General features: G+C 51.5%; 7 protein-coding genes across 7 annotated transcripts; 4 read left to right on the top strand and 3 right to left on the bottom strand.

The window, feature by feature from the left end:
• Positions 1–1,799: 1,799 nt before the first annotated feature.
• On the bottom strand, positions 1,800–2,545 carry CDV56_103499 (uncharacterized protein; the record flags this gene model as incomplete). The annotated part of the gene is made up of 3 exons (XM_026757118.1): positions 1,800–2,012; positions 2,070–2,309; positions 2,378–2,545. 3 exons carry the CDS (start codon positions 2,543–2,545, stop codon positions 1,800–1,802), a joined length of 621 nt encoding a protein of 206 aa, XP_026610321.1.
• A 522-nt stretch (positions 2,546–3,067) lies between these two features.
• Positions 3,068–4,110, bottom strand: CDV56_103345 (uncharacterized protein; the record flags this gene model as incomplete). Its single annotated transcript, XM_026756964.1, has 2 exons — positions 3,068–3,880; positions 3,949–4,110. 2 exons carry the CDS (start codon positions 4,108–4,110, stop codon positions 3,068–3,070), a joined length of 975 nt encoding a protein of 324 aa, XP_026610320.1.
• A 1,390-nt stretch (positions 4,111–5,500) lies between these two features.
• CDV56_103014 (uncharacterized protein) lies at positions 5,501–7,055 on the bottom strand (the record flags this gene model as incomplete). Its single annotated transcript, XM_026756633.1, has 3 exons — positions 5,501–6,284; positions 6,351–6,597; positions 6,659–7,055. The coding sequence occupies 3 exons, from the start codon at positions 7,053–7,055 to the stop codon at positions 5,501–5,503; spliced, it is 1,428 nt and encodes a 475-aa protein (XP_026610319.1).
• An 8,643-nt stretch (positions 7,056–15,698) lies between these two features.
• On the top strand, positions 15,699–16,481 carry CDV56_101774 (uncharacterized protein; the record flags this gene model as incomplete). Its single annotated transcript, XM_026755393.1, has 1 exon — positions 15,699–16,481. The coding sequence occupies one exon, from the start codon at positions 15,699–15,701 to the stop codon at positions 16,479–16,481; it is 783 nt and encodes a 260-aa protein (XP_026610318.1).
• Positions 16,482–16,962: 481 nt separating this feature from the next.
• CDV56_101478 (putative MFS transporter) lies at positions 16,963–18,639 on the top strand (the record flags this gene model as incomplete). Its single annotated transcript, XM_026755097.1, has 1 exon — positions 16,963–18,639. The coding sequence occupies one exon, from the start codon at positions 16,963–16,965 to the stop codon at positions 18,637–18,639; it is 1,677 nt and encodes a 558-aa protein (XP_026610317.1).
• Positions 18,640–18,838: 199 nt separating this feature from the next.
• CDV56_101261 (TauD/TfdA dioxygenase family protein) lies at positions 18,839–20,098 on the top strand (the record flags this gene model as incomplete). Its single annotated transcript, XM_026754880.1, has 3 exons — positions 18,839–19,478; positions 19,528–19,649; positions 19,706–20,098. The coding sequence occupies 3 exons, from the start codon at positions 18,839–18,841 to the stop codon at positions 20,096–20,098; spliced, it is 1,155 nt and encodes a 384-aa protein (XP_026610316.1).
• A 183-nt stretch (positions 20,099–20,281) lies between these two features.
• CDV56_100961 (putative rhamnogalacturonase) lies at positions 20,282–22,017 on the top strand (the record flags this gene model as incomplete). The annotated part of the gene is made up of 6 exons (XM_026754580.1): positions 20,282–20,720; positions 20,765–20,843; positions 20,885–21,269; positions 21,313–21,526; positions 21,576–21,881; positions 21,929–22,017. 6 exons carry the CDS (start codon positions 20,282–20,284, stop codon positions 22,015–22,017), a joined length of 1,512 nt encoding a protein of 503 aa, XP_026610315.1.
• Positions 22,018–27,026: the final 5,009 nt, after the last annotated feature.

Below are 27,026 nucleotides of genomic sequence, written 5' to 3'. Positions count from 1 at the left end.
ACATAGGGCCATAACCTGAGAGAATCGGGAAGCGCCAAGTGTCCAATTAGGATGGCTCAGGGGCCAACTATATATAGGCTGACTAAGTCGGGACGCTAAACCTAAACGGGATGGAATCCTGACAATAGCCTACTGCAGTGTGCCTCACGAGGCTACCTGATCACATGGAGCGTCAAAAAGAACCAATTCCAATCATAAACATGACCAGATCTACACCGCCACAGTACTTAGCGCCTTGCCACCTGGTGTTTGCTTCTGTTGGTTTCTCACAACCCACGCGGGCCACGCCTGCTGGTCGCTCGTATTCATCCTGTCAATGATAAATTTGGGCCTGAAGGCTTCTCAATTGCCAGAGGAACTACTGTACAGAAAATCCGCATACTACAGCCTTAATCATAGGTCAGCCTAATGAACAGCATATTGTCCAAGCCAACTCGCTCATATGAAGACTACTTGGTGGGATGGATCTGCGCGCTGCCACTTGAAATGGCAGCAGCCGCACTCATGCTCGACGTGGGGCGCGCAAACCTTCCACAGGATGCAAATGACCACAACAATTATATTTTAGGGGAGATTTGCGGCCATAATATTGTGATCATCTGCCTCCCAGCTAGAACATATGGTATTACTCCCGCATAAGAACTGTATAGTTGGTGATCAATTGGTTATCGCTGCTCCGTAATTCTGCCTGTCACATCCGCCTTGTGGTGTTGGTGTTGTAACAAACCTATAGAAATAGGAGAAAGAGAATGATTATATCATTAATAGTGATGCTATCTAGAGCAAAAATGGGATGAAAAACATGAGGGAGATGCTCAAGCGAGCAAGCTAACTAAATCAGGTAATACAGGCGAACGAGTAGCTCTCACAACTGGTTGGAAGAGAGCTGATGTGGAATTGACAGAGTGATAGGACGATGGATTTCCGCCTGGTAAAGGGACTGGATTGAGTGCAGTCATTCTGAACAACACGGATAATGATTTAGGCTGGGTATTTTCTATACTATCAAAACTGGAATAGCTGCTGGACTCGAGGTCTTTCAGACGCCTGATTTCCTGGTAAATAATCTGCTGCAGCTGTTACTTGAGCTCTGTTTCTGCCTGTGGTCAAATAATGCTTTGATAGACTAACAAACAGACCAGTTACTAGGTTACAGCAACACATAAAACTAGAAAATTTACTATACATACTACTATAAGTCTATATTCCTATAATTACTACTATCTCTGCAGTCCTAGTAGAAAGTATAGTATAACTAAAAAGGTATAGACTCCTTCTTTGCTCATTGATTCGGGTGTGGACACCACACGTCTAACGGGCAGCCGTGGCCCGTGGCTACATGCTGTTGCCGAGTGTTGCCTCTAAAAAAGAGATTGAAATTGCTCAGTTGCTGGTGGACTGTGGGGTGGCTGTGAATTCAACGATCAATAGACCCTAGAGGTCACTAACGCCCCTACATCTTGCAGTTACTCAGGTTCAATCAGTGCATTGTCTTGTCTGCCAGCGAGCCGTCTGTGTTTATGGATCTCTCATACATTAAAATGCTTTCTAAACACTGGCAGACGGGTTATCCTTAGTACAATTTATTTATATCAGTCTCTGACCAGCAGGACCTCATCAGCTGCTCTATACCATATCTTCAAATGTTGAACCCACCCTAACTCTTCGTCCTGGAATGCAATCACCATGAACGGAATGCTCCTCTCTCAGATATTTACCCATTGTCTCAGCCTACACTTTCTCAAGTAACACTGCTTGGAATATTCCGCCATCAGATCCACCCCAGAAGAGATGGCGTCTCACTGGCCATCACTCAGCGGAACATACCGTTGACCGTATAGCGTTTTCCAGAGCCTGGTCGCGTCCTTGGCGTCCTGCTTTTGCTTTTTCGGACAGGAACGCATGCTGGAGCTGTGGACCTTGTACGCGAGGAGGTCCAACAGGGCAATAAATGGCAGATGCTTTAAGTTGACGTCTTCCAGCGTCATTGCATTCCCAGGCAGGTACGGTGGCTGTCGTCAGTCACGTTAGTTTGAATTCGGCTATCTGACTGGGGCACACAAACGTACCAAGTACCCTGGAATGATATCCACCTGCACTAAGTACGTCCGTTTGCACTTCGGTTTGGCCTTTAGTTTGCCCTTCCGTGTGCCCTTCCGTTTGCCCTTCCGTTTGCCCTTACATTTGTACTTGAAGAACAGCGGCTGTCCGCACGCCTTGAAGGACTTCCGGAACCGGGAGACCAGCTCCTTGCGGATCCATTGGGTGTCAATGGGATGGTCAGGCCTGAAAAGCAGCACATCCACATCCTGCACCAGGATGCATGGCCTTGTCAGCACGATGAGACTGGCAGATTCTGGTTCTTCAGTGAACTCACCAAGGTTCGCCGTTTAATTTTCACATAATTTTGGACTGCTAGGCCACCGACAATTGCAACCTTAGCGCCCTGCAGTTCTGGCATTGCCTGTAGAGACTGGATGACTGCTCTTGCTGCAGCTCTGAGTGCGATATTGAGGGCATTATCAGACAAATGAGTCAAGCTCATGTTAAGAGTGGTTCCATGGTTTTCAGGATATAGCTTGTAAAGGAAGTCGCAGAGCTTGATTAAATGAAGTTGGTAATGACTGAGCCTGTGAAGAAGGGAATGGACCCTGTTATTTATTGTCATTGCCTGGTTCGAGAACCATTACATCTTGATACAGATGTTCACTTTAAAACAAGGGTGAGGATATATATGGAGGCATGGCAAATGTACAAAGACCTTTTCTTTTTTTTAATCCTTTATCAACATCATGTGGAGCATACATTTTGTCTTAGTTATGGCGGACATGAGGGTGGTGTTATGAGCCATCCTGATACAAGACATTATTGATTGAAAGCATTCATTATACCACAACCACTAGGGTGGAACTTCTTCTAACAGTCACGGAACAAGGTATAACAACATTATTCATTCAACGGATAAGCAAGTTAAACATATGTATGTTCAGAATATGGCAATCAACAATAATAAGTCAATGAGTACAGGATAAACACAAAACAGCTGTAAAGCCCACCCATCATTCCATCACGCATTCTGCTCCTCTTTCACCTCTTCTTCTTTCTTCCTCATCTGCTCTTCCTCCTCCTCCTCCTTCTTCTTCTTTATCATCTCGTCATACTCTTTAAGTTCTTCATGCCATCCAGCTGGCATAATAGCTTCCGACAGCCAGGGACTCTTTTCAGGCACCTCACCCGCCTCCCTCATCTCCGCCCCAAACCTCTCCTCGGCATCCCCATGCGTTCTTTCCCGTGGGGTTTCGGTCAGAATTTTAAACCAGCTTCGAGTACGAGGCGGAAGGTCCTCCAGTTTGAAGAGGCGGTACTCATCCATCACTACCTCCATGTCGTCCAGCAGCGTATCCCACTCGAGCCCTCTGATAGTCTCTTCCGGGTAATTGTCCCGGAAGAACAGGAGGGTCAGCGACTCAGCGTAGCGCGCTGGCGAGGGGATCTTGACCGGATAATCCGCGTTGACAACGCGGCCTCGCCGGAATTCAATGGCGACTTTTGGAAGACGCTTATCCTTAACTGTCCAATAATCGGGGTCATTCGCGGGTGGTATTCCCAGCGGGATCTCGGGCGCTGCCCACAGCAGCTCGGACTTCTTGTAGAGTTCCAGCGTGTACCATTGGCGGGGATTTGGGCCGTATTGCTCGGGTTTGTAGCAGTCCAAGGGGCCGAGGTCCACGATATTGAAGTGCGCGTAGGGGATTCCATGGCAAGAATTGGGGTGGTCGAAGCCGCAATACTTCCCCAGCTGGCACGGGGGGAAGCCGGCTTCTAGCAGGAGGTCGCGTGCTTTGTCGATATGTTCATCGGGGATGACGAAGTAGATGCCCTATTGTTGTCAGGTGGTTAGCTCCTCCAACTGCAGTTGTGGTGCCTCAGTGGAATTAGGGGACTTACGTCTGCCTCAAGGGGAATAAGAATCATATTCATCACAAGCTCTCCCCAGAGCACGTTAGGGATTCCATAGGCATCCAGAAAGCGAGAGATCCGGCATGGGTAGGTCCGGTCAATCATTTGGCGGCGACTCCTGTTTTTGGGGTTAAATCGGAGGTCGGCCATCTTGCGCGTATGAATTAGTTGTTCACGATGCTGAGACCACCATGTCCTGGCCGAGAAAGGTCAGTATATATATATGAACACTTGAACATCAGTCCCATGCATTAACAGTTAATGCACAATGATCTTCCCAACAAGAAGCAGGGAATCTCTGTTTCAAGTTAGAGTAAAGGACCGGCTCCTTCAATCAATCCTTGAGGTCATTCCCTTATTCATCAGTTCGATTCTCCAGATTTGTTAAAGTTGACATCTCTAAACCATGGTACAATCCAAGACCGTGTGGAAATATGAAAGAGTGGTAAAATTAGAAGTTTCTCAACCATCGAGTCTTATTGTTGTGTAGAGGTACCGACAAAGGAATATCCCGGCTGAGAAAACCACTTACTTTGATAAAGTTAATAGAACTCTCCGTGCTTTGTCAAAGACCTAGCCGAAGAAAAAAAGGAGGATCAAACTTCAAAGGAAAAATGTGCCTAGTAACTGTAGGGCCATATCGTCCTTTGTTTTCAGATTGAGCGAGGTCCTCGAGAGCGAGCCGCCACTCAATGAGAAGGACCAGACTTTACTTTAGTACCGTGGTATGAGTCGCATTAGGCAGGGGGTACTGTCCCAGGGATCATTCATGACCTTGAGTGATAATTGTCGCACTGGTATTCATCCATTTTCCTTTATTACCGCCTTGTTGTTGCAGGCCGAACCATGGACCGTTGCAGTCATGATGAATAGTAGGAAAAAGAAAATCACAGCATAATCATTTGGCTGGCACACAAACATAAAGGAGGCAGCTTTCGACTTTTCGGGAGTATCAAGAGACAGACGAGGTGGGATATCAATACTAATCTCTCCATCAAGTTGAAGACAGATAGTCCGTTCGGTACTTCAGTGGGTGGCCAAGGAATATCAGCTGTTACATGTTGTATCCTGTGGCAAAATGCTCCAACACCCCCGGAATGCCTACTTCTTTGTTTGTAGCAAACTAGAGCGTACACACTTGTTCATGAGAGTTCAGGACTTGACGCCACATCCATTGGTGCATTGATCTGTTCCTCATGTACAATGACCCTCGAGCAAGCCGACCACGGCAGGATGACCGTTTTCTTTGGCCAAAGAAATGGCGCTTTGAACCCCATTTCTGTCTGACCGGGAGCTTACGGTTCTCGCATTCAGCAGAATGCGCACCGTGTCTAGATGGCTGTGTTTAGCGGCCCCTTTGATAGTCGTCCGGCCTTTAATAGGCGATGCGGGAGTGTTTACATCTGCGCCCTTCTCCAGAGGAAGGAAATCAAGTCAGAGATGACCACAGATTGGGGCTCCATGCAACGCGGTTACTCCTCCTTTCAGACATGCAGGAGCATTCACGTCAACTCCTGCATCTAGGAGAAGGTGTATTAGGTTAAGGTTCATGTCCGCACTGGATGCCGCGGCTAGAAGTGCAGTTCTCCCATAGAATGGCGCAGCTGGTGCATTGACATTGGAACTTGGTGCTAAGAGTCCCTTCACCACCTCCAGATGGCCGTCTTCTGCAGTAGCCTGGAGCGGTGTGCGTCCCTGTCCGCGACGTATGACCGGCCGAGATCTGCTCGTCTACGACGAGCTGAACCAAGTCAACGTCGCCTGCCCTGGCAAGAGAACACAGCAGGTCCTTGTTGCGATACTCTCCAGCAGAACTTGTTATATCAGCTGCCGCGGCCAGGAGAATTTGGAAAACATCAAGCCGCGCTGTCTCTCCCCTGACCTTGGCTGGCGGTGCGTTCACATTGGCACCGTTCTTCAAAAGGAATTTGACCATTTCGATATCATGCTCTTCGGCTGCGGCGCTTTTGGTCACACTTGACATGACGACGTCTGCAGGTGCGACATCCTTCGTAATCCACTCAGTAGTAGCTCCAGCTAGAGCTGCGATGCCTCGGCTAACTCGATCTCGTACATTTCTTTGTGGTGAAGGGGAGGACATGGTTGGTGAGAATTGATCATCTGTAGGTAAATCCTTAAGCCGTCCTGTGTTATTATTATACTTGACCGTGACAGCAATGGTAAACAGGGTGAATCCAAGCCGTATTCCTATGGCGCTTAGGACTGGGATCCACAGGTTCAAAGGTATGAATACAGCACCCAGCGGGGTGGAAACCATTTCGGAAATAAGAAAGCCTGCATATATCAGAGAAAAGGCAGTCGTTCTAGGTGAGTGAAATTTGGTCAGCTTCACAAGACAATGTACAATGAGATATACCTAGGTAGCCTACCGCTGGTGTGGATGGCACGCATCACCAATGATTGCATAGCACATGGAGACGACTGTCGAGGGACCTCCACCGAGGATAGTAAATATTCCAGAGAACCATACTGCCCTGAGAGGGAAGACTTGAGGCATTGCACAAACTATCGTGGTCCAAGTTTCGTTGAGCAGAACTCCACATAACGCCAGACTCAGCACTTTACTGCGTCCGATGCGGTCTGCTAGAGCGCCATATGGAATTGAGAGTGCCAAACCTATTCCTGATGCATTAGCAAGTCCACGAGCAGCTCCATTAAGAAAAAAAGTGTCGCTTACCAGGGATCATGGTGAACGTTCTCTTCCACCCATTGATGCGGGCCAATTCGCTCTGGACTGGTTCAATCTTGCAGTCAGCCACGCCCGCGAAGCCTGCGTAATAATCATGACAAATTATATCCTCAAAAATCACCATCCGCGGCGCCATGGCTATATCATTGCAGATGTCGGCCATCATAAGCAACACACTAATAGCAATCGTCACTGCGAAGGCGCTCCGCGTAGAGGAATGGTCTTCGTCGTCAGATTTGTCTTGGTTGCTCCATCCTCGATCTGACCTCGGCAATAGAGGCGCCCGCTCAGCGGCCTCCCTGTCATATGGCATATCCTCTTCTGGCGCATCATGGACCAAGTGGTCGTGCGGTGGTTCTAAGCTATGTGGCTTTCTTGAAGGCATAGCGGTGGCTGTTTCCGCAGCTAGACAAGGTCGGGTTGGATTATACGTTGCAGGCAAAGAAGAGAAACGCGAGATAAGGCAGACAATTTGTAATAGGAGAAAGAAACGAGGTAATTACGGAGTAATCAGTGCAGGTTTATTTTTTTAAGTGGTTTTTACAATACTTATGGCCCCCACACAACCAGGGCTGCACTAGTAACATAATCAGAGAGTCCGTATCCCATGTATAATGTACCCTTTGCAAAATATTCTTTTAATGAATAAACTGGACTATTTAATTTTTCTACCAGTATATCTCTCTATTTCTGCGTATAATCACCTTCCTACAAGCTCTTGCTGAGTCTGAATTGTTCCTCCGCTTCCAAAAAATGATTCTCGCATTATTCACTGTTGTGGTCGTTCTGACCCTGGTAGTGATCGTGCGCTATCGCCTCCAGTACGACTCCAGATCCCGTTCACTGGAGACTGGACTAGAAGACCTGAAAGCACTAAACATACGGCATGACGTCCACTCGGCATTCACGACGCTGATAAACGATGAAGGTGCTGGATCATGGCCACCGAGGGCCACCCATGACGAATTTCCGCCGGCTCTGCGCGCCTACAGGCAGATCTATGCTGCCATGGCGCCATTGCTTGCGACGGCCAACCCATCGCTTGACGATGAGTGCAATAAAATCCGCTGTCAAGAGTTTCGCTCGCGCATGCAGGCTCTGCTCACTGAGAAGGTGGACATGAAGGCGGCTCGAAGTGCCCTGGAAACCGTCCAGTCTGGCAATTGGGATGCCCTCCCTCGAGACGCTTACAATGGGTTCTACTCGTGCATTGCTTGCTTGCGCCATGCTTATCGGTAAGTAAGAAAGAGGAAGCCCTTCAATAAAACAAAACACCATGGCCTCCCTGTCATCCGAGTCTGTTAACATCTCGCCCTGTTCTGTCTGCAGATGGGCAACGAACCCAGTTGTAAAGGTTGCACAAGAAGAAAAGCAACTTCGTTTTCCTTTAGAGCTAGACATGCCATGGTCATATATACAGCGAAGATTCGACATCACATCTCCCAGTGGGAATATTATGGCAAACGCTGTCTGCAACCTTGACCCGCATGGACAGGTCGTATATCCAGTAAACGAAGGAATGTCCGATGCGGTGAGAAGTACAGAGCTCGCCTGGAGTCGCATAGCCTGACCCGTAGCTAGAGTTCCTGAGTGTCAACTACCTATATACTCTGTTTGGCTGTTCCTGTAAACCCACCCCGTGACACGCACACTACACCACACTACACCACACTGCACTAAAATGTAGTGCGTGTAGTGCATGTACACTGAAATACACGCACTACTCCCAGGCCTGTGGTGGATACCTTGCCAGTGATGATGACTGACACCATTCTCTGGAGACACGTTGAGTTCTGCATACGTGGTAATAGTTTCATCCATGATCCATGCAGGATATGGTTTGGGGAGTGCAGCGAACCAGTCGTTCCGACTATAGATTCCAATTACCAGCCATCTCGTGATGACCATCAAAGATACATCAGACGCCAAAGTGAATATATGGAACCCAAAGCAATGGCCCTATACCTTTGCCGTCGTCGTCTGTGTCGGTGTCGCACAGTACAACATCTCTCGGCAATCTGTCATCTCTCTCACCTCCATCACTTACACTCCCAACCTCTGTCTTACACTTCTCTAGGGACGCGCACACCTTTCTGGCTAATCTGAGCTCACATGTGGCCTTCGATGACATGTCAAGCCAACGATCTCGAAGTTCCCTAGTAGCATTATGGAGCCCTAGACACACCTCCTCGTCTTTCATCTTTCCATTCCCCATCCCTTCGTACGTAATCCTCGCCATGTCCACACAGATTTCATCATTGACTTCCCAGAGAGTGCCAATAACGTGGCGAAAACCTGCCAGCTGGAACGCGCTGACCAAGTGAATGCTCTCATCAACGAACCTCTCATCTCTCATCTGGCCTGTCCCGCAAGCTGAGAGGTAAGCAAGAAATGGTGAATGCTCTCAAAGGTTTATTTGCAGAAGATTAGCTACTGTGAGTGGGTCACTATTCCCTTCCTCCAGGAGTAAGTGGCTTCTTGATGGATCAGCCTCATCCGTATGACCATGGCCGGCAAAATGAAATATACTGCATTGCGGCAGATGTGATATGACATCCTGCTTGTGTTGACCAGGCTGGATAGGGTCAATTCCCATAGATTTGCACAGGCCACGTATCATTTCTACTTCTTTGGCTGTGAAAGGAAGTCGGGAATTTCCTGGTGTTTACTCCATGGCCACGAGGAGCGCATGCGCCGAAGTAGATGATTGAGCAGGACGTCTGCGGCTATAAATAATCGCTTTGACGGACGAGCTGTATGAGGACATGACCCGATCAAGCACTGTTTCACCAGAACCTATTCGGTGACGTCCAGCCGCATGGAGAGGGAACTTGGTCAAAGTTCCTGTCGGAATCCACCATACGCGTGGAAAATTATGGTCAGACGGAGACTCGCCAAATCCTAGGGCGTTCAAAATAGGACTCATGATGTCATCCCACAGCCATTCTAGAACTTTAGGGCTCCCCAGTTCACCTTTCTTTGCCCTCTCCTAGATCTCCTTGCTGTCAAGCTTGGGTAGAGCCAGACACCATATCTGGTGCTTCTCAATGAGTATCGCATCACAACGATACTGGCTGATATTTATAGCAACAATAGGGCCATATTCTGCAGCAAGACGCATTTCCTGTTCACTTGGCGCGCACAAGAAGTCATCATAACCTGGCTGTTTACGAATTTCGACGATCAACTTATCAAGCTCCTTGTCAGCCTCGTAACGGCGACGCGCTTGAGCCTGCCGGAATGATTATTATCCTGATACCACTATCGGAGCTCCCAAAAGGATTACTTCGGATGCCCTGACGATTTTGAGTAAAGAGGCGGGGTTCTCATCAAGTAAGATACGGTTCGATTCTAGTGCGCTTGTGGTGCAAACCAAGGAGGAACTATTGCAAATGGCGACATCAAGCTCGTTCGGCAATTACATGGGAAAGCTGCCCAGCAAAATGCAGCTGGCTGCGCAGGATGAAATTATGCGTGAGTTCGAACAGTATCATAAAGGCGAACACTTTGAGATACCCCTAACAACTCTGATTGCGGTGGTATATAAATAGCTGGCTAAAACCTACTGAACGTTTTTAAAAGAAAATATATATATATATTTTACACATACCTCCCTCAGACCCCCACAGAGGGTGTCGGAGTTGACTATCTCCAGTCCAGCCACTGTGACACACGTACAGATACGATATCACGAACTGAACCACCGCTTTGCCCATTGATTGCTCCGGCTGCTGCAGGCGTGCGCTGTCCGGCGCACCATCGCACCGTCTCCACGTCAGTGCGACGGTGCCGCCCTGCGCCTGCCAGCTCAGTTGCTGAGACCTGCTCGCCTGCTTGACGATATGGCGGTACATATTCCGGAAATACTACTGTGGCAGCAAGGTGCTTCCCTGCATCTCCTCGGCATGGTGGGGTTACCCAGTATCCATACTCTGCCCTGTGCAGTCTGCTATATCTATCCATGTATCCGTATTCCTGAATACTGCTTATCCTGCCGACTTTGTCATTCCTCCCGCCGACCTACGCTACATGTCTAATGCGACTTCTTTACCCCGCGTATCTACCTGTTCTGCCTGTCTGCGGCCATGGGAGCATGTCCGCTATAGGACCTGTGAGACCTGCCGGCGTCGCCGGCGCCGCACAGCTCCTACAACTCCTGCGCCAGTCCAGCGTCCATATCTGCTGCTCTCTCGACCAGTGGAGAGCCTCCCCATGCCCCCACCGCTACAGACTACGCCTCTGGCAAACAGCATACATCGTCAAAGTCCACAGCACCCTCCGCTGCCAGAGACTCAACCAGCGCTCCCACGACCGGAAGTCAGAGGCCAGCTATCTCGCCCCGTGCCCGGGGCGACCCTCCACTGGTGGGATCAGCTGGCGCGCATGGTCGTGACCCGCTTCACAGAGGACTGGTCAAGGACCTGCTCTTTCTGCAGTACCACCCTTCTATCTACAGAGGAGGATGGCTGGTGTTGTAACCAGGGGCGTAAGCGTCTGCCGCGCCTGCCGGCCTGTGATGACCTCTTAAGCTCCTTGCTGGTTCGGTACCAAGGTCATGTTTCCCAAATCAGTCGTCGACTCAACAACCTCTTCGCCTTTTCCGCAATCGGGACCACTGGCCGCTTTGTGCCGTTTCAGGGACTCGCAAATATCGTCCTGGAGGGTCGTGTCTACCATCGCTTGCTGGATGTGGCTGATAAAGGTCACAGCATGCACTGGTTCCTGTACGATGAGGCGGCACGAGTTGAGCGTGCCCGGGAACAGTCAGTGGCAGAGGACACTGTGAACACTGTACGCCAGTTCCTCAAACAAGTGAGTCCGTACGTTCGCACCTTGCGCCATGCCCTGACCCAGGTGAGTGATGAGGCCATGCCACTGGCTGTAGAAATGTCAGTGCCATCGGCAGGTGGTGAGATTGCTGCCATCATCAACACGGACGGTCTCCGTCACGTGAGTCCTCGCCAGGTGGTCTTCTTCCGCCGAGGAGGCCTGCAACCGCGGTTCGTCCCCATCCTGTCCTGTCTGTACGAGCCGCTGCAGTATCCGCTGCTCTTCCCCCATGGCACACGCGGCTGGGGCTACATCAATGACTTCCAGAAGGCCCTGACTTGCACGCAGATCCAGTGGTATCGTCACCTTTTCCTCTCTGAGCCGCGCTTCCAGATTCTCGGCCGCCTGACCTGCGAGTACGCCGTTAATATGTTCTCCCGGACTGAGGAGGAGCGATTACGCTACCTGCAGCGGGGACGCCGTGTCCATGCAACATCGATGGATGAGGTCGCTGACCCATCGATCCCTGATCTCTTCCAGAACAAGATCCCAGCGAGCTTCATGGGATCACGCGCCTGGGCCTCCGACCAGGTGACTGACTCACTGGCGATCGCCAGGAAGTTGGGAAAGCCGTCCATCTGGTTAACTATGACAACCAACCCACAGTGGTCAGAATCCAGTCGCAGCTCCTACCGGGCCAGGACGTTACTGACGTCCCAGCTGTTGTCTGCCGCGCCTTCCGCGCGCGACTGGGGGTCCTGAAGGCGTTCCTGCGTAAGAGATTTGGGGGGCTGGTATATGAGATCAGCGTCGTCGAGTTCCAGAAGCGAGGCCTGCCACACGCCCACATCGTGGTGAAGTTCAAGCAGGAGCCACCGTTGTCGGCGCTCGACATCTTCATTTCCGCGGAGCTGCCGGACGCAGACCAGGAACCAGATCTCTACCATCAGGTAAGGCGCTTCCACATGCACTCGCAGAACCACCTGGCCCGTCCAGGGTCGCGCTGTAACCGCAACGGCCGATGTATCTACGGCTACCCGCAGCCCATCAACCCCCACACGCACCTAGACGACCTGGGACGCGTGCACTACCGCCGACGCAAGGCTGAGAGCTGCTGGGTGACACCGCATATACCCGCACTGCTGAAGCTGCTGGACTGCCACATCTATGTAGACGTCTGCTCGACGGCGGTCATCTTCCTCTATCTGTTTAAATACCTCTTCAAGGGCCCTGATCACACCAGATTCAGTCTTCACAACATAGTGGACCCTGGGGATGAAGAAGACATTGTCAATGAGTATAAGGACTATGTGAGCGCACGCTATCTGTCTGCCTCCGAGGCAGTGTACCGAATCTTTAACTTTGAAACAGTGCATAAGAAGCCGAGTGTCCGCTGCCTCCCAGTCCACCTGGAAGGGTGTAACTTAGCCAGGATGCGTCGTCCAACTGCGCCAGGATTCTCCACAATGAGTGATCTGCTATGGTACTTCCAGCATCCGGCTACAGAGCCGTTCCAGCAGCTGACATACATGGAATTCTTCAGCTGCTACTACTTTGAGACGTTACCATTAAACAGCCCACTCGATAGATGCCAGGTCCTGATCACCGAGGTGGAGACAATCCAAGGACTGCGGCAGAAGGTGGTACGGCGACCTGCAACTGGGGATATTGTCACCCGGATACAGACCATCCCACTGCGCTACAAGGAGCAGTTCTACCTGCGAGCGCTGCTACAGGTGCGCCCCGCGTCAAGCTTTGAGGACATCCGTACCATCAACGGCCATTGCTACGCAACCTATCATGAAGCGGCTACCGCTCTGGGCCTGTTCCAGGATGTCAGCGAGGCGGAATACGCCATCAGTGAGGCGATTGCTGCGTACAGCCGCCCCTCACAGCTCCGCTTCCTCTTCGCGTATCTTCTTTTAGACCTTCCATTCCCCGCAATCCAGCTTTGGACCCGGTTCCAGCCTGACCTGTGTGCAGACTATACGCTCCACCACCATGCAGACGACGCTACTAATCTGGCTCTGGCCGACATCACACGCTATCTCTCGTCGCAAGGTTCCCCCAATGCGGCTTACCGGAGCCACACCGCCACCACTATGACTCGGAGGTAGACCTGGAACTCAACTTCTTCCATCCACACCGGGCAGTGCTCCGTGCCCGCGCGGATGCAGCTGAGCATTTTTGAGCGCATTCTGGGCCACCAGGATCAACGCGGTGCGGCCTGCTTCTTTGTTGATGGCCGCGCCGGCCGGGGGAAGACCTTTCTGATGGCTGCCCTCTGTGACCGGGTCCGTGCCGATGGTGGCATTGTCTGTGTCACAGGCATGACTGCGCTCAGTGTCATCCATTACGAGCGCGGTAGGACCGCCCACTCTGCCTTTGGCATCCCTGTGCAGGACAGTGATGAGGGTTTAGAATCAAAGATTAGTCCATATGGCGCGCGTGCAGAACTACTCCGTCATGCTCAACTGATCATCTGGGAAGAGCTACCAATGGCGAAAAAGGCCGTGCTGGAGTGCGCAAACCAGCTACTCCAAGAGATTATGGATAACCAGCTTCCCTTTGGTGGAAAGACTTTTGTTGGACTGGCTGACTTCCGCCAAGTGGCACCAGTGGTCCGTGGCAGCTCTGGCCCATCTGCCACGCTGAACAACTCTATTCGCTCCTCATATCTCTGGAGCCACTTCGACATCCTGCGTCTGACCATTCCCATCCGGTATGCGGGGGATGTGGCTTACGCCACCTGGGTGGACCAGCTCGGTGATGGCGTGCCGCCATTCGAGGCCGCTGTGCCAGTGCGGCATCTGCAGCATCTTGAAGACATGGATGGTGCCGCAAGGTTCCTGTTCCTTGACGACTCCCTTGCTCATTCCTCTGATGCCGTCCGCTGAGCGTTCCTGAGCCCCTTCAACGCGCGGGTAGATATCTTCAACCAACTGTTGCTGGACTCCCTGTTAGGGTCTGCCAGTAAGTCCTTCCCCTCTGCTGCCGTCTGCTCAGCATACTAACTATAAGGAAGCCGCTTACTACAGTCATGATACAATTAAGGAAATGGACGAGTCCAGCTTCCACCTACTGACCGGTGCAGAAGCTGATCTTCTTGCCATGTTGCATGAGCCTGGCGTCCCACCACATAACCTCTCTCTTAAAGTCGGCTGCGTCGCGAGCATCATGCGAAACCTATCCATTGAAAAGGGCCTGGTCAAGGATGTGAGGGTGCAGGTGGTCAACTTACTTGCTAATGTCGTCCAGGTGCGCCTCCTGCAATATAATCAGCTACTAACCTCTCAAACTACTGGTGAGGAGATGCAGATCTTCTGCCTCCCTCGCATCACCTTTGAATTCCGACCGCATCGTGCCAATTGGACCGTCCAGCGTCGCCAGTTCCCACTCTGGCTGGCATACGCCACCACTTTCAACAGTTGCCAGGGCCTGACGCTGGACCGCGTCGTGCTCGACCTCACCATGCCAGTATTTGCACATGGCCAGCTCTATATCAGCCTGTCTCGCGTCCGGCGTGGAGCTGACATCCGCATCCTCCGGAACCCTTGGGAGCGCGATGAGCCAACGCTCAACGTTGTCTATCGCGACCTACTCCTTCCCATATGAGTGGTCCTTCTTTTCCTGATGAAAGCAGATTGCGGTACATTGCCCCTCTTTACCCCTCCTGCACCTCCTCCTAATGGTGACCTTTTGCCCAGGATGGCCCCGCTACTCGCGGTAACCCCTCTCTGATCACGTTCACATTAGGCACTAACCACATTCTGTCCCTTCCATCTCTATATCTACCTGTATACTTTCACACTCTCGGTCTTCAGTATGATATAGACCATCTCAATCTGCTCTGTCCACTCGGCATATATAGGGCTATCTCTGCCTGATCTTTGCCGACATGTCCAAGGGAAATAACCCTGCGATCATCCACCTGCGCGACTTTTCTAAGGAACTCACCCTAGACCCAACCCGTCCAGAGCAGCCGGCTGCCCTGCAACTCAAAATCACCTTAAATGTTCCCCATTTGTTACCTGAAGAGCTCTTAGATGACTATCAGATCTGCCCAATCCCTACAATAGTGCGTTTCTTCACGCCCCCTGCACGATCACACCTCTGTCAACAAGACGTTTTCATCTATATCTAGGGCTCATTTTCAATGAGACATGATGTGGACAGCCGGCCACAGCTGATTGTAAACGCTCATTCTATCTCCTGGTGGGTACTGGATTTCCATTCCTGTCTCTACCTTCTCCTTCCCATGATGCACCCCCTTAGAGTGCCTTCTTTGACAAACCCCAGTCATCCTGGTAACTACACCAGCCCAGAGGCGTATGCTATGCACTGCTCAGAGGCAGCTCCCCCAACCATAACCCTCATGGGAACTGTGATCTGTTCTGGTGGTCAGCTGAACAAAGGCCAAACGCTGTTGCATTATGACCTCCGCACCACTGTCTATGACAGCTCTGTTAAGACCCAGGCGACCTTCATAGTCCGGATCTACTTCAAAAACGGGAAACAATGGGCCAACTTCCCCTCCATCACACCACAGAGCCAAGTCATTGTCGCTAGCCACATATGCAGCCTGACAGTCGAAGAACCCCACCTGGCCGTCCAGGTGGACGATATCTACTTTGTCCCAGGTGGTCCACCATCAATGCCGGCCACCCCACGGACACCTCAATCTGCAGCCGGTACCAAACGGCCAGTACGCGACAGATGGGGCCGACATGCCGGTGTTGGTAGCAGTGTTAGTGTAGAGCAATCTACACCATTAAAAAGGCCTCGCCGCTTGCAGGACGATCAGGATGATATAGACTGCCAGCTGCTGACTGCAACCAGTGCTACATCCCCACCAAGTGAATTAGCGCTACCAAGCGACGATGAAAGAGATAGGGACACTGATATGGGTACCATCGCTCCCTATGAAAGGACTTCACGGATCATGGTCTCCGAGCGGTCCAGCCCACTGCTCCAGGACCAACCTGCGGACCTGCGCCCCCGTCGCACACGAGAACGGCCGGCGCATTATACTGCAGAATAGGTAGATAGATACACCATGTAGTAAGAATATTCAAGTTTATTAACTGGCTCCACGTGCACGTCGGCGGCCGTGAGGCCGCCGCCAACGCAACTCGTAGGTCTATATAACTGAAGATATACTACGTTCTGTTCTTGGCCTGAAAGGCTGGAATAAGCCTCCACCGGAGCTCATCATCATGGCTTGGTATGGCGAAGCAGCCTTATCAGGGCCAGGATTCCCGTACAGGATGTGTTTTTCCATCAATGAGAGGGTGTTGGACTCAGAAAGCGATTGCCTGATTAGATTGATTTTATGATAACAAAGCAAACCTGGTGATGCCATCGACACTTACATGACAACATCATCGGTTTCCCTGCGCCCTTCACCCTTGCCCATTGTGTTCATACTACGTAGCTGTCACCATTATTTGCATAGAGCAGACATTAAATTCACGTAGATATAAGTGGGGATAGCAGTTGTAGATGACTGGAATCATCGCAAAATGGCCGGCCCAGCATCAGATATCAGTGACAAGCAAGTCACCAAGGATGGTACCACGGTCCACCTTGCCGAGCCCGAAGAGCAGTCGCACAGCAGATCATTCTTGTCTATCTTTACGCGGAAGAAACAAGTTGACCTGGATGCTACAGCAACCACCAAGAGCGTCTTCGACGACCCTGTGCTAGCCAAATACTACCTCCCACATCCGCAATGTGAGAACCTGCACCGATTCGATCCCGACTTCCGGTGGACCCATCGCGAGGAGGTCGCCGTCAGACGCAAGACGGACCTCAAAATATTCCTCTGGATTCTGGTCATGTTCTTCGGCCTCAATCTTGACCGGGGAAATCTAGGCAATGCGTCTGCCGACAATCTTCTGCCGGACCTGCACATCAACACCAACGACTACAACAACGCGCAGAATATGTACCGAATCGGTTTTCTGATTGCGGAGATCCCCTCCCAGATGGTGGGCAAGCGACTTGGCCCTGATCGCTGGATCCCCGTGCAGATCATCCTCTGGAGTCTGGCCTCCGGGGGACAGTTCTTCATCCACAACCGGGCTGGATTCTTCGCGTGCCGGTTCTTCCTCGGGTTCTTCATGGGAGGCTTTATCCCCGACGTGATTCTGTACCTATCCTACTTTTATAAAAAGACGGAAATGCCGCTGCGACTCGCTCTCTTCTGGTTCGTCGATTCTCTCTCGGGCGTGATCGCCTCCTTCATCGCGTACGGAGTGCTGCACATGCGCGGCGTTGCCGGACGCGCGGGTTGGCGATGGCTTTTCCTCATCGAAGCACTGATCAGTCTGGTCATTGGTGTTCTCAGCTTCCTGTTCCTTGTCCCCGGTCCAACCCAGACAGCAACCTGGTGGAACCCCAAAGGGTACTTCACCGAACGCGAGGAGAAGATCATCGTCAACAGGGTCCTGCGCGACGACCCCTCCAAAGGCGACATGCATAACAGACAGGCACTCAGCATAGGGATGCTCTGGCGCAGTCTCAAGGACTACGATCTCTGGCCTATCTACATCATCGGCATCCTGTTCGAGATCCCCACCTCCCCGCCGAAGTCCTACCTGAGTCTCTCGCTCAGGGCCATCGGCTTCTCGACCTTCCAGACTACACTTCTGGGTATCCCCGTCACCGTCTTCGCGGCTCTCAATCTCCTTCTGATCACAGAGCTGACCGAGCGCTTCCACCAGATCGCAGTCATCGGCATCCTCACGCAGCTATGGTCGCTCCCGCTTCTGATAATTCTGTACACTTCCGCCCGCACCCTCTCCCACTGGGGTCTCTACGCCGTCACCTTCGTGCTCCTAGGCTGGCCCTCCCCACATGCAGCACACGTAGGCTGGTGCTCGCGGCTGAGTAACGCCGTCCGCACGCGCACGGTCAGCGCGGCGCTGTACAACATCACCATCCAGCTGTCCGGGATCGCCTCGTCGAATATCTACCGCGAGGACGATAAGCCGTACTACCGACGGGGTAACTCACAGCTGATTGCGATCAATGTTGCGACGATTGTGGCGTATATCTTGGCAAAGTGGTACTATGTTGTGAGGAATCGGTGGAAGAGGGAACGCTGGGATGCGATGAGTGAGAGTCAGAAGGTGGAGTATCTGGAGACTACGACGGATGAGGGGAATAAGCGGTTGGATTTTTTGTTTGACAGTTAGCCGTGATGGTCTCTAGGGTGTGGCTGAAATTATCGAGGGAATTGTGTCTATAGTATTCCGTAGATAACATCAAATTGGCTTGGATGACGCGAGTAGATTCCACCAACAGTGACAGCATCCCACCGGAGTTACCTGAAAAAGTTATAAAGCTAGCGGAACCCTTTCTTAGTATGCCCTGTTCAACAGTTGTCAACTGAAAATGACGGCAGACGAAGTGCAACTCCCGCCTAAACCGGCCAACCTCCCCCACCCGGACTACCACACCCCCCGAAGCGTCTCCCCTCTGGAATCCGTCCGCGCAGCAGGCCTGGAATACCCCGACTACACCCCCTTCAAGCTCGCCAATCTCACCCTGCACCCCTTCACCGACCGCGGGCACCACGCCGATCCCTCCAAATCGCGCCTCCTCTCCGCCGCAACGGAGATCATCCACCTCACGCCAGACATCGGCACCGAGCTCGCCGGCCTTCAACTCGCGTCCCTCACCCCAGCCCAAAAGGATGATCTGGCGCTGCTAGTTGCAGAGCGAGGGGTGGTCTTCTTCCGCGACCAGGCGATGGACGTGCACGAGCAGATCGCCTTCGCGGCGTATTTTGGCGAGCTGCACATCCACCAGATGGCGGGGATCATACCCGATCTGCCCTGGGTGCATCCCATCTACAAGGACCATACGGCGGTGAATGGCCGCTCGCATCAGATCTGGCATTCGGATGTGAGTTATGAGTTGCAGCCGCCTGGTCTCACGATGCTACGGATGGATACCCTGCCTGCTGCGGGGCCGGGGGGGAGTGTAGCCGGGGGCGATACGATCTGGGCTAGTGGGTATGCGTTGTATGAGTGTATGTCTTGCGTAGCATTTATTGAATGGGAGAATGTTGACGGTGGTAGCGCTGTCACCGAAGTTGAGGGCGTTTCTTGAGACGCTGGAGGCGAAGCATAGCGGGCTGGAGCAGGCGGAGAAGGCACTGAAGACGAATGGGTGTCTCCGGCGGGATCCGATCGAGACTATTGTGAGTTGTGCCCTTAACCTAGGTGAATGGACTACGGAAGTATTGAACAAGAGAAGCATCCCGTGGTCCGTACACACCCCGTCACGAAATGGAAAACTCTGTACGTCAATGAGAACTTCACCAAGGAAATCGTCGGCATCGAGAAGAAGGTTGGACATGCACTGCTGGATACGCTCTACCGGACCATCGCCGAGGCCTATGAGTATCAGGTCCGGTGGAAGTGGACTCCGAACGCGGTGGCGATCTGGGATAACCGGGTGACCTTCCACACAGGGATATTCGATTACTGTATGTCTTCCTATCTCGTGTCTGGAGTCCTGCTGACAACTGAAGTTCCTCATCTGCGGCATGGATTGCGTGTTGCACCACAGGCTGAGAAGCCGTATTTGGATGTGGAGTCCAAGACACGGAAGGAAGACCTGGAGAGTAGGAATGCGTTGAAACAGTGATTAGTAGCATAGATAGATAGCTCTGGGCGCAATTGCATGGTGTCATCCATACTAAAATGGCACCAATGCTATATACATGGACAGAGCAGTGGACGGAAAATTACCATGATCTGACCTTCATTGCATCATTTGATATCTTAGTATAAATGCTTGACCAAGCCATTATTGATCTCACAACACATCATGCTTGTCCTTACCTTGCTCTTTGCCCTCCCGCTGGGCCTAGCAGCGGCCCAGCTCATCGGCCCTGTAGGCCCAATCACTTCTCTCTCCAAGAAGAAAATCGCATGTAATATCCTCAGCTATGGTGCTGTCGCTGACAACACCACCGACATCTCGACGTCCCTCGAGACAACATTTAATGACTGTGTCCGACCCAACCCCGGCAGCAGACTCATTGTCCCCGAGGGGCAATACCTGATCTCCCGCGGCGTTGTGCTCAGCAACGCGACCAATTGGGCATTTCAGCTGGATGGCCTCATCACGGCAGCATATGGGGGAAACTGGACCATTGATCGTGCGTTGATCCTTGAGGGTTTGGCCGGTGCAGATGTTCTAAATGTTACCATTAATGGGGAGGGTGACCAGAAGTTTTTGTTAGATGTCTTGGTCATTGTCAATGGTGAGACTCAGTTATCAGTTGTAAAATGTAGACTGACAGTGCAGCCGTCGATTTCGAGTTCTACTCATCCAATGGTCTCGGTGCCTTCCAAGGCCAAGGATACCTCTACCGGAATCTGAACAAGTATGTTATCACCATGATGTTGGATGATGCTGACCGAACAGCACCGATCGACCCCGTCTCGTCCGTTTGATCTCGCCAACGAATGCCTCCGTTCATGACCTGATCCTGGTCGACAGCCCGAAATTCCACATTGTGCTGGACTTTGCCGTCAACGTTGAAGCATACCATCTTACCATCCGGGGGGCGAATCTCGGCAGTTACGATGGTATTGATGCAATCGGCACCAACTATCACATTCACGATAATGAGGTATGTTATTACCGCTCCTTTGATGGCCTAGCTGACCGTCAGGTCACCAACCGCGACGAATGCGTCTCCGTCAAGAGTCCCTCCCACCATGCCTTGGTCGAAAACCTGGTCTGTAATCAGGCCGGCTCGGGGGTCTCCATCGGCAGCCTCAACGTCTCCGCCGAGATATCAAACATAGTACGTCGGTCCGCGCCATCAAGACTGCTGTACTGATTGACAGGTCGCGCAAAACATCAGCATCATCCAGGGGAACAACATTGCCTTCATCAAGACCTACCCCGGTGGCTCCGGCTACGTGACCAATGTCACCTTTGCCAACTTCCGCTCCAAAGCAAGTCTGTACGGGTTGAACATCAACCAGTACTGGCAGAACACGTTCGAGCCAGACACGGGGTCAGTCGCGTTGAGCAATCTTGTCTTTAGAAACTTTTCAGGTGGGGCTCTCTCCTTCCTCTCCGGCTACATGGTTAAATGTCATCGCAGGCTCCGTAGCAAACGGCGTCCAACGTCCACCGCTCTACCTCATCGCCAACGACCTCACATACGCCACCAACGTTACCGTCAAGGACTTTACCGTCTGGACCGAGTCCGGCAGCAGCGTCGTCAATAAGATCAACAATGTCTTTGGCGAAGGCGATGACTCCTACGGTCCAAACAATGGACTCGTCTCCCTTGGTGCTGCGGAACAACCACATACATATACGAGCACGTACACAATCACCGCCTCGCCAACGGGATGGGTCGCGCCGGGTTTACCGGCCTGGGCGGCGCCGAGCACGGGCTACGGAAGTAAGTGTCTCTGGTGGTTGACTGCGTGGTGCTAATGGTGTTTGCAGCTGCGTCGCCCATTCCGGTTTATACGCCGAAGCCTCTGTGGAGGCCTGGCGGGGTGGACTATGATTTGCATTACTGGGGGGGTTTTTAGTGGGATGTTAAGAAGTAACATCTCCAGGGCAGTAGAGGAGATGATGTGGATACTATCCTCAATAGGCTGATTAAAGTCTCCATACCAAGAAATAGCCTGCTCCATACTTTACCTATACAGGCTATACTCCATAAGCCTAATGTATAATTGCCCTCTTCCACTATACTCAAACATCTAACGCCATTCATTAAGTGCCGGCGGTGCCATTATTGAGCTTCAGGCGGTGACAGCTAATTGTTGGCTGCTTCGTTGAGATTTCAGCTAGACAAAGTACTGAGTCACCAAGCCAAGCCATAGCACTTTTTACACACCAGGCAGATTACTCCTCCCTGCATTATGTTGGCCCGAAATAGTCATTTGACAGCCAAGAGGGCCCTTTCCATTTTTGGTTAGCGTATGGCAGGGGTTCGTACGAGGATATCCCAGGATATCGAGAAGCTGGGTCCCATAGCCGCTATATATACCCCGTTCGCACTCTACCACCATCATTCCCTCCGTGGCTATCGTCTACTTGAATCAACCCGCCGTTGCGTACTTCTTGTCCTGGATATTTCTTCACTATCATGTTTTGACCAGGAAATGCTACCTAAGAGCATTGATCAAACCAAAAAGCCAGCGACAACTCAGGATGAGGTGATCAGTCTGCTGAGGGCCTTTGTCCATAAGGTGGTTACTTGTGCGACCATCAATCTTCAGGATGCGCCGGAGGTATAGCAAGATCTTTTCTAAAAAGGATGCTACTGATCAACCACATCAGTTCAATAGTATAATTCATCAGCTGTGCGAAGACCCCCCTCAGGTCGCTCAAGCTATCGCGGGAGCAATTCAAGAGAGCTCTCCCCAAGAGCAGGGTCTGAAATTAACAAAGGCTGCCCATTCCTCAAAACGAAAGAGAAATTCAGTGAACGATCCTTCCTATCGACCATGCAAGTATGCCAAGCGCAAGGTGGATGGCCATTCAGGAAATGCGGGTAATCTAATTCCTGGTGTACTGTCGGTACCACCAAACTACTCCCTTCAGGACGACATTCAGAGCAGCAGGAGGCTGTTCACTGGGAGGCTATATCGCCCGGAAACATGAACTCAATCGCTGGTTCATACGGAGCCACGTCAGTCTCTAGTGGCCTTGCGAGCTTGACAACTCGGGAATTACCTTCATCAAGCTCAGAAGGAAATTCACCATCAATTACAGTTGCCAATGGTAATCCAGTTAACTCAGAGAAGCTTAGAGATGAAAGTTCCTCGCCCAACAGAAGAGATGCAAAGGGACGGGATCCCAGGAGCACCAGACACCATCAATGAGAACCAAACAAACCCATTAGTCAGCAGGGTAATTCAGAGTGGAAAAGTCATGCTGACACAAGGCAGGACGTTTTTTCAGACCACTAATACCTGGCCAATGAAAGACAGTGCTGATCCTCTCGATGGATGGTCTCCAGAGGAGGTTGCGGATACATCAAGTGGAGCTGCAAGTGCTGACATATATGGCAAGCTCTTCTACCATATTCACGGGCTGCTTTGGTCTTTTCTTGATCGATTATCGAGCTTGAACATTTCTTTCAAAATTTTCCGGATCGATGTCTCCTCCCTTCCTGACCATATCGAGCCTGATGTGATGATCGGCAGATCAGATAGAAAGGATGAATGTAATCGATTCTTATTTGAGTCCTATCACGAGAAGAACAAAGGTGGAGAGGGAAGGGAGAAGGTGAGAGGACTGAAGGTGGTGGTGGGTGGTATGAGACCTCCACTAACCCTAGCCCTGAGCCCTGAGCCCTTCCCTTCCTAATGCAGCTAACTACGTGCAAAGGGAGACTATATCAGAGACTACAGAGTTAAGCGCGGTGTTGCGCGCAGGGTCATCACATCACCCCCCCGTTAAAAAGAATCGCCTGTCCGCAGGCGTGGAAAATAGCGCTGAAAGCGGGCTTTATAAGGCGAAGTCCTCGCGGCCCCTGATCGGCCAACCAAATGCTCACTGCTCAGCCCGATCCCTCGCAGGTCGCCTCGGCTGCCAGCCCTCGGCACGGTCATCAAGTTCATGATCCTCCAAGAAAACCTCATTTTCTGCAGCCTCTAGCCACTCGGACAGTCGTATCGGCGGCTTTGCACAGTCTGGGTAGCGGCGGTGGAAATCCCGTATTGCAGTTGAAGAGTTTTTGAAGTCTCGAGCAGGATACCATGTTAGGTCGTCATCATGACCCACCCACTTAACACGATACTGCAGCTTCTGATAGTGCAGGCGTGAAGCAAGCACTTCCTGAACCTCCCACTCGTCCTGTCCATTGACCTTGATCGGTGGTTGGGGATCCGCAATCTGCCCCGGTAGGGGATCCATCCTAGGTGCGCGACGGAGCTTCTCTGGCGCGAAGACAGGATGCACCTTGATGTTCGCGGGCAGATCTAGGCGGTAAGAGTGTCCGACCTTTTCAACAATCTTGAATGGTCCCGCAGCCTGTTCGCCTAGCTTTCTGCTTGGTCTGCCCAGCTCCCAGTGCTTTGTGGTGACCATCACGTAATCCCCGATGTCAAAGTCCTCCTCGCGGCGATGGCGGTTGGCTTGTGTTCGTTGCCGTTCCTGCGCTCTAGTCATCTCTTGTTGAGTCCAGACCCAGATCTCCTCCATCCGTTGTACAAACTCCTGGGCATCAACCTGCTCATTTTTCAGAGGTGGAGGAGTAGCAGCGGTCCAGTCGAACGATGTTCGGGGTTCGTAGCCAGCGTCAGCGAGAAAGGGAGAGATCCCTGTGGATTCATGGGGAAGCATAGCACCTGCAAAGTCCAGCAGCGGCAGCATCTCTGACCAGTTATCCTGGTAGTAGTTCATGAATGGTCGCAACCGAATCGCGATGTACTGATTGACTATCTCCGTTTGCCCATCTGTCTGCGGATGGTGACTTGTAGATAGTTTAACCTTTACTCCCAGGATCTTGCACACTTCACTCCAGAACTCTGATATGAACTGCCCTCCACGATCAGATACAATTGAATCTGGTAGTCCCTTCCATCGGTAAATATGCACGACAAATAGTCTAGCCATTTCCTTTGAGGATGTGGTCTTGTGGCAGGGAATTGCTATCGCCCTCTTACTGAGTCGGTCGACCACCACCATGGCTGCATCGAATCCGTGCCTGTCTGGAGGGAATGATCGGAAGTCAATGGAAACATGCTGCCATGGTCTGCTTGGGATTGGTAGTGGCTGCAGCAACCCTGGCGGCTTATCTCTCCAAGTATTACACCTCTTGCACTGCAGGCAATTGTCAATGTATCGTTCAACATCCTTGCTCCATGTTGGCTAATAGTATCATGTTCGAAGCAATTTCTTCGTCTTGCGCACGCCCGGGTGAGCTGTTGACATTTGCCGGTGAATCTCATCCAGTAAGCGTGCACGCACGTCGTTAACGTCAGGGACAACGAGACATTCTTGATATAGTAACTTCGCACCATCCATCGTCCAATTGGTATCCTCACCAGTACGCGCCTTCTCACGCTCTGTCTCTAATGTATCTGAAGTGACATTCAGCCGGATAATTCGCTCGATAATTGTCTCGTCGACATCCTCCCCCTGGCTAGCGGCTTCATCCGGTGCATCAAGAAGTGCGACAGTGGCGACTTGAGGCAGAACGCCATCCTCCAGGCACTCCGGCCTAAGCACTAATTGCGTTCGATATCCATCCCGTCCTGACGCATCATTATTATCTCGCCGCGTCAGCGCATCCGCCAGAGTATTACTTTTGCCGGGTCGATACTTAATCAGGAAGTGATAATCCGCTAGAAGCTCGCACCACCGCGCCTGCCTAGAGTTAAGCTTCTTCATCGTCATGAAGTACTCAAGCGCTCGATGATCTGTGTAGACGTCGAACTGGGTGCTCCGTAGACCCTGGAGCTCGGCTCGCCAAGTCTTCATCCCATCTATGATTGCAAGCATCTCCTTGTCATGTATTTCGTAATTGCACTCCGCCGGATTCATCATTCGCGAGTGGTAGGCAATTGGGTGCCACTCATCCCCGTGGAGTTGTGAGAGGACGCTGGCCACAACTAGATCGGAGGCGTCTGTCTCCATCTTAGTTGGTAACTCAGGAAGGTAATGCCGTAGAATAGGAGCACTAGTCAGGGAGTCCTTTAATGTCTGGAAGGCCTTCTGACATTCCTGCGACCACTGGTAGGGGACCTCTTTCTTAGTAAGGCGGAATAGGGGCTTGGCCACGCGGCTATAATCCTTTATAAAGCGACGATAGAAATTGCAAAATCCTAGGAAGGACTGTATGCCCCAGACAGTCGTTGGTGGTTCCCAAGCACGGATAACTTCCACTTTCTCTGGATCGACCTCAATCCCATTTGTTGTGACGACGAACCCGAGAAACTTGGTGCGTGTTACATGAAACTCACACTTTGACAGGCTCGCCTGCAATCCGGCTTCGCGTAGGCGCTGTAGAACGTGCTTAACATGAATCTCATGTTCAGCCATGCTATCACTGTAGATAAGCAGATCATCAACAAATGCAGCGAGGAAGATGTCTAGACAATCCATGAAAAGCTCATTAATCAGGCGTTGGAATGTCGCTGGGCCGTTAGTGAGACCAAATGGCATCACCTTATACTTGAAGGAACCGTATCGGGTCCTGAATGTGGTGATCTCTTCTGATTCAGGGTCCATGCGAATCTGATGGAAGCCCTGCCGGATATCAATCTTGGTATAAATCTTCGCACGCGAGATGCGGTCCATCAGCTCATTAATCAGGGGAAGCGGATGGACGTCCTTTTTTGTTATCGCGTTTAACTTCCGATAGTCTACGCAAAGACGTAGTCCTCCGTCAGATTTACGGACCATTAAAATTGGAGACGCAAACGGTGCATCACTAGGGACGATGAAGCCCTTTCCAAGATTGTCCATGATATAAGCTTTCATAGCTTCGAGCTCCTCTGCGGTCATCTTATACAAGGGGCTGTGTCCTAAGATGTTCTGGTGATCATCCTCTAGGACCAACTTATGGTCACATTTCCGGTGT

Source organism: Aspergillus thermomutatus, assembly GCF_002237265.1.
Source record: "Aspergillus thermomutatus strain HMR AF 39 chromosome Unknown NODE_329, whole genome shotgun sequence".
In the NCBI taxonomy this organism is placed as follows: domain Eukaryota; kingdom Fungi; phylum Ascomycota; class Eurotiomycetes; order Eurotiales; family Aspergillaceae; genus Aspergillus; species Aspergillus thermomutatus.
The sequence above is the reverse complement of the archived record's forward strand: the minus strand, read 5'-3'. Positions and strand labels throughout refer to the sequence as shown.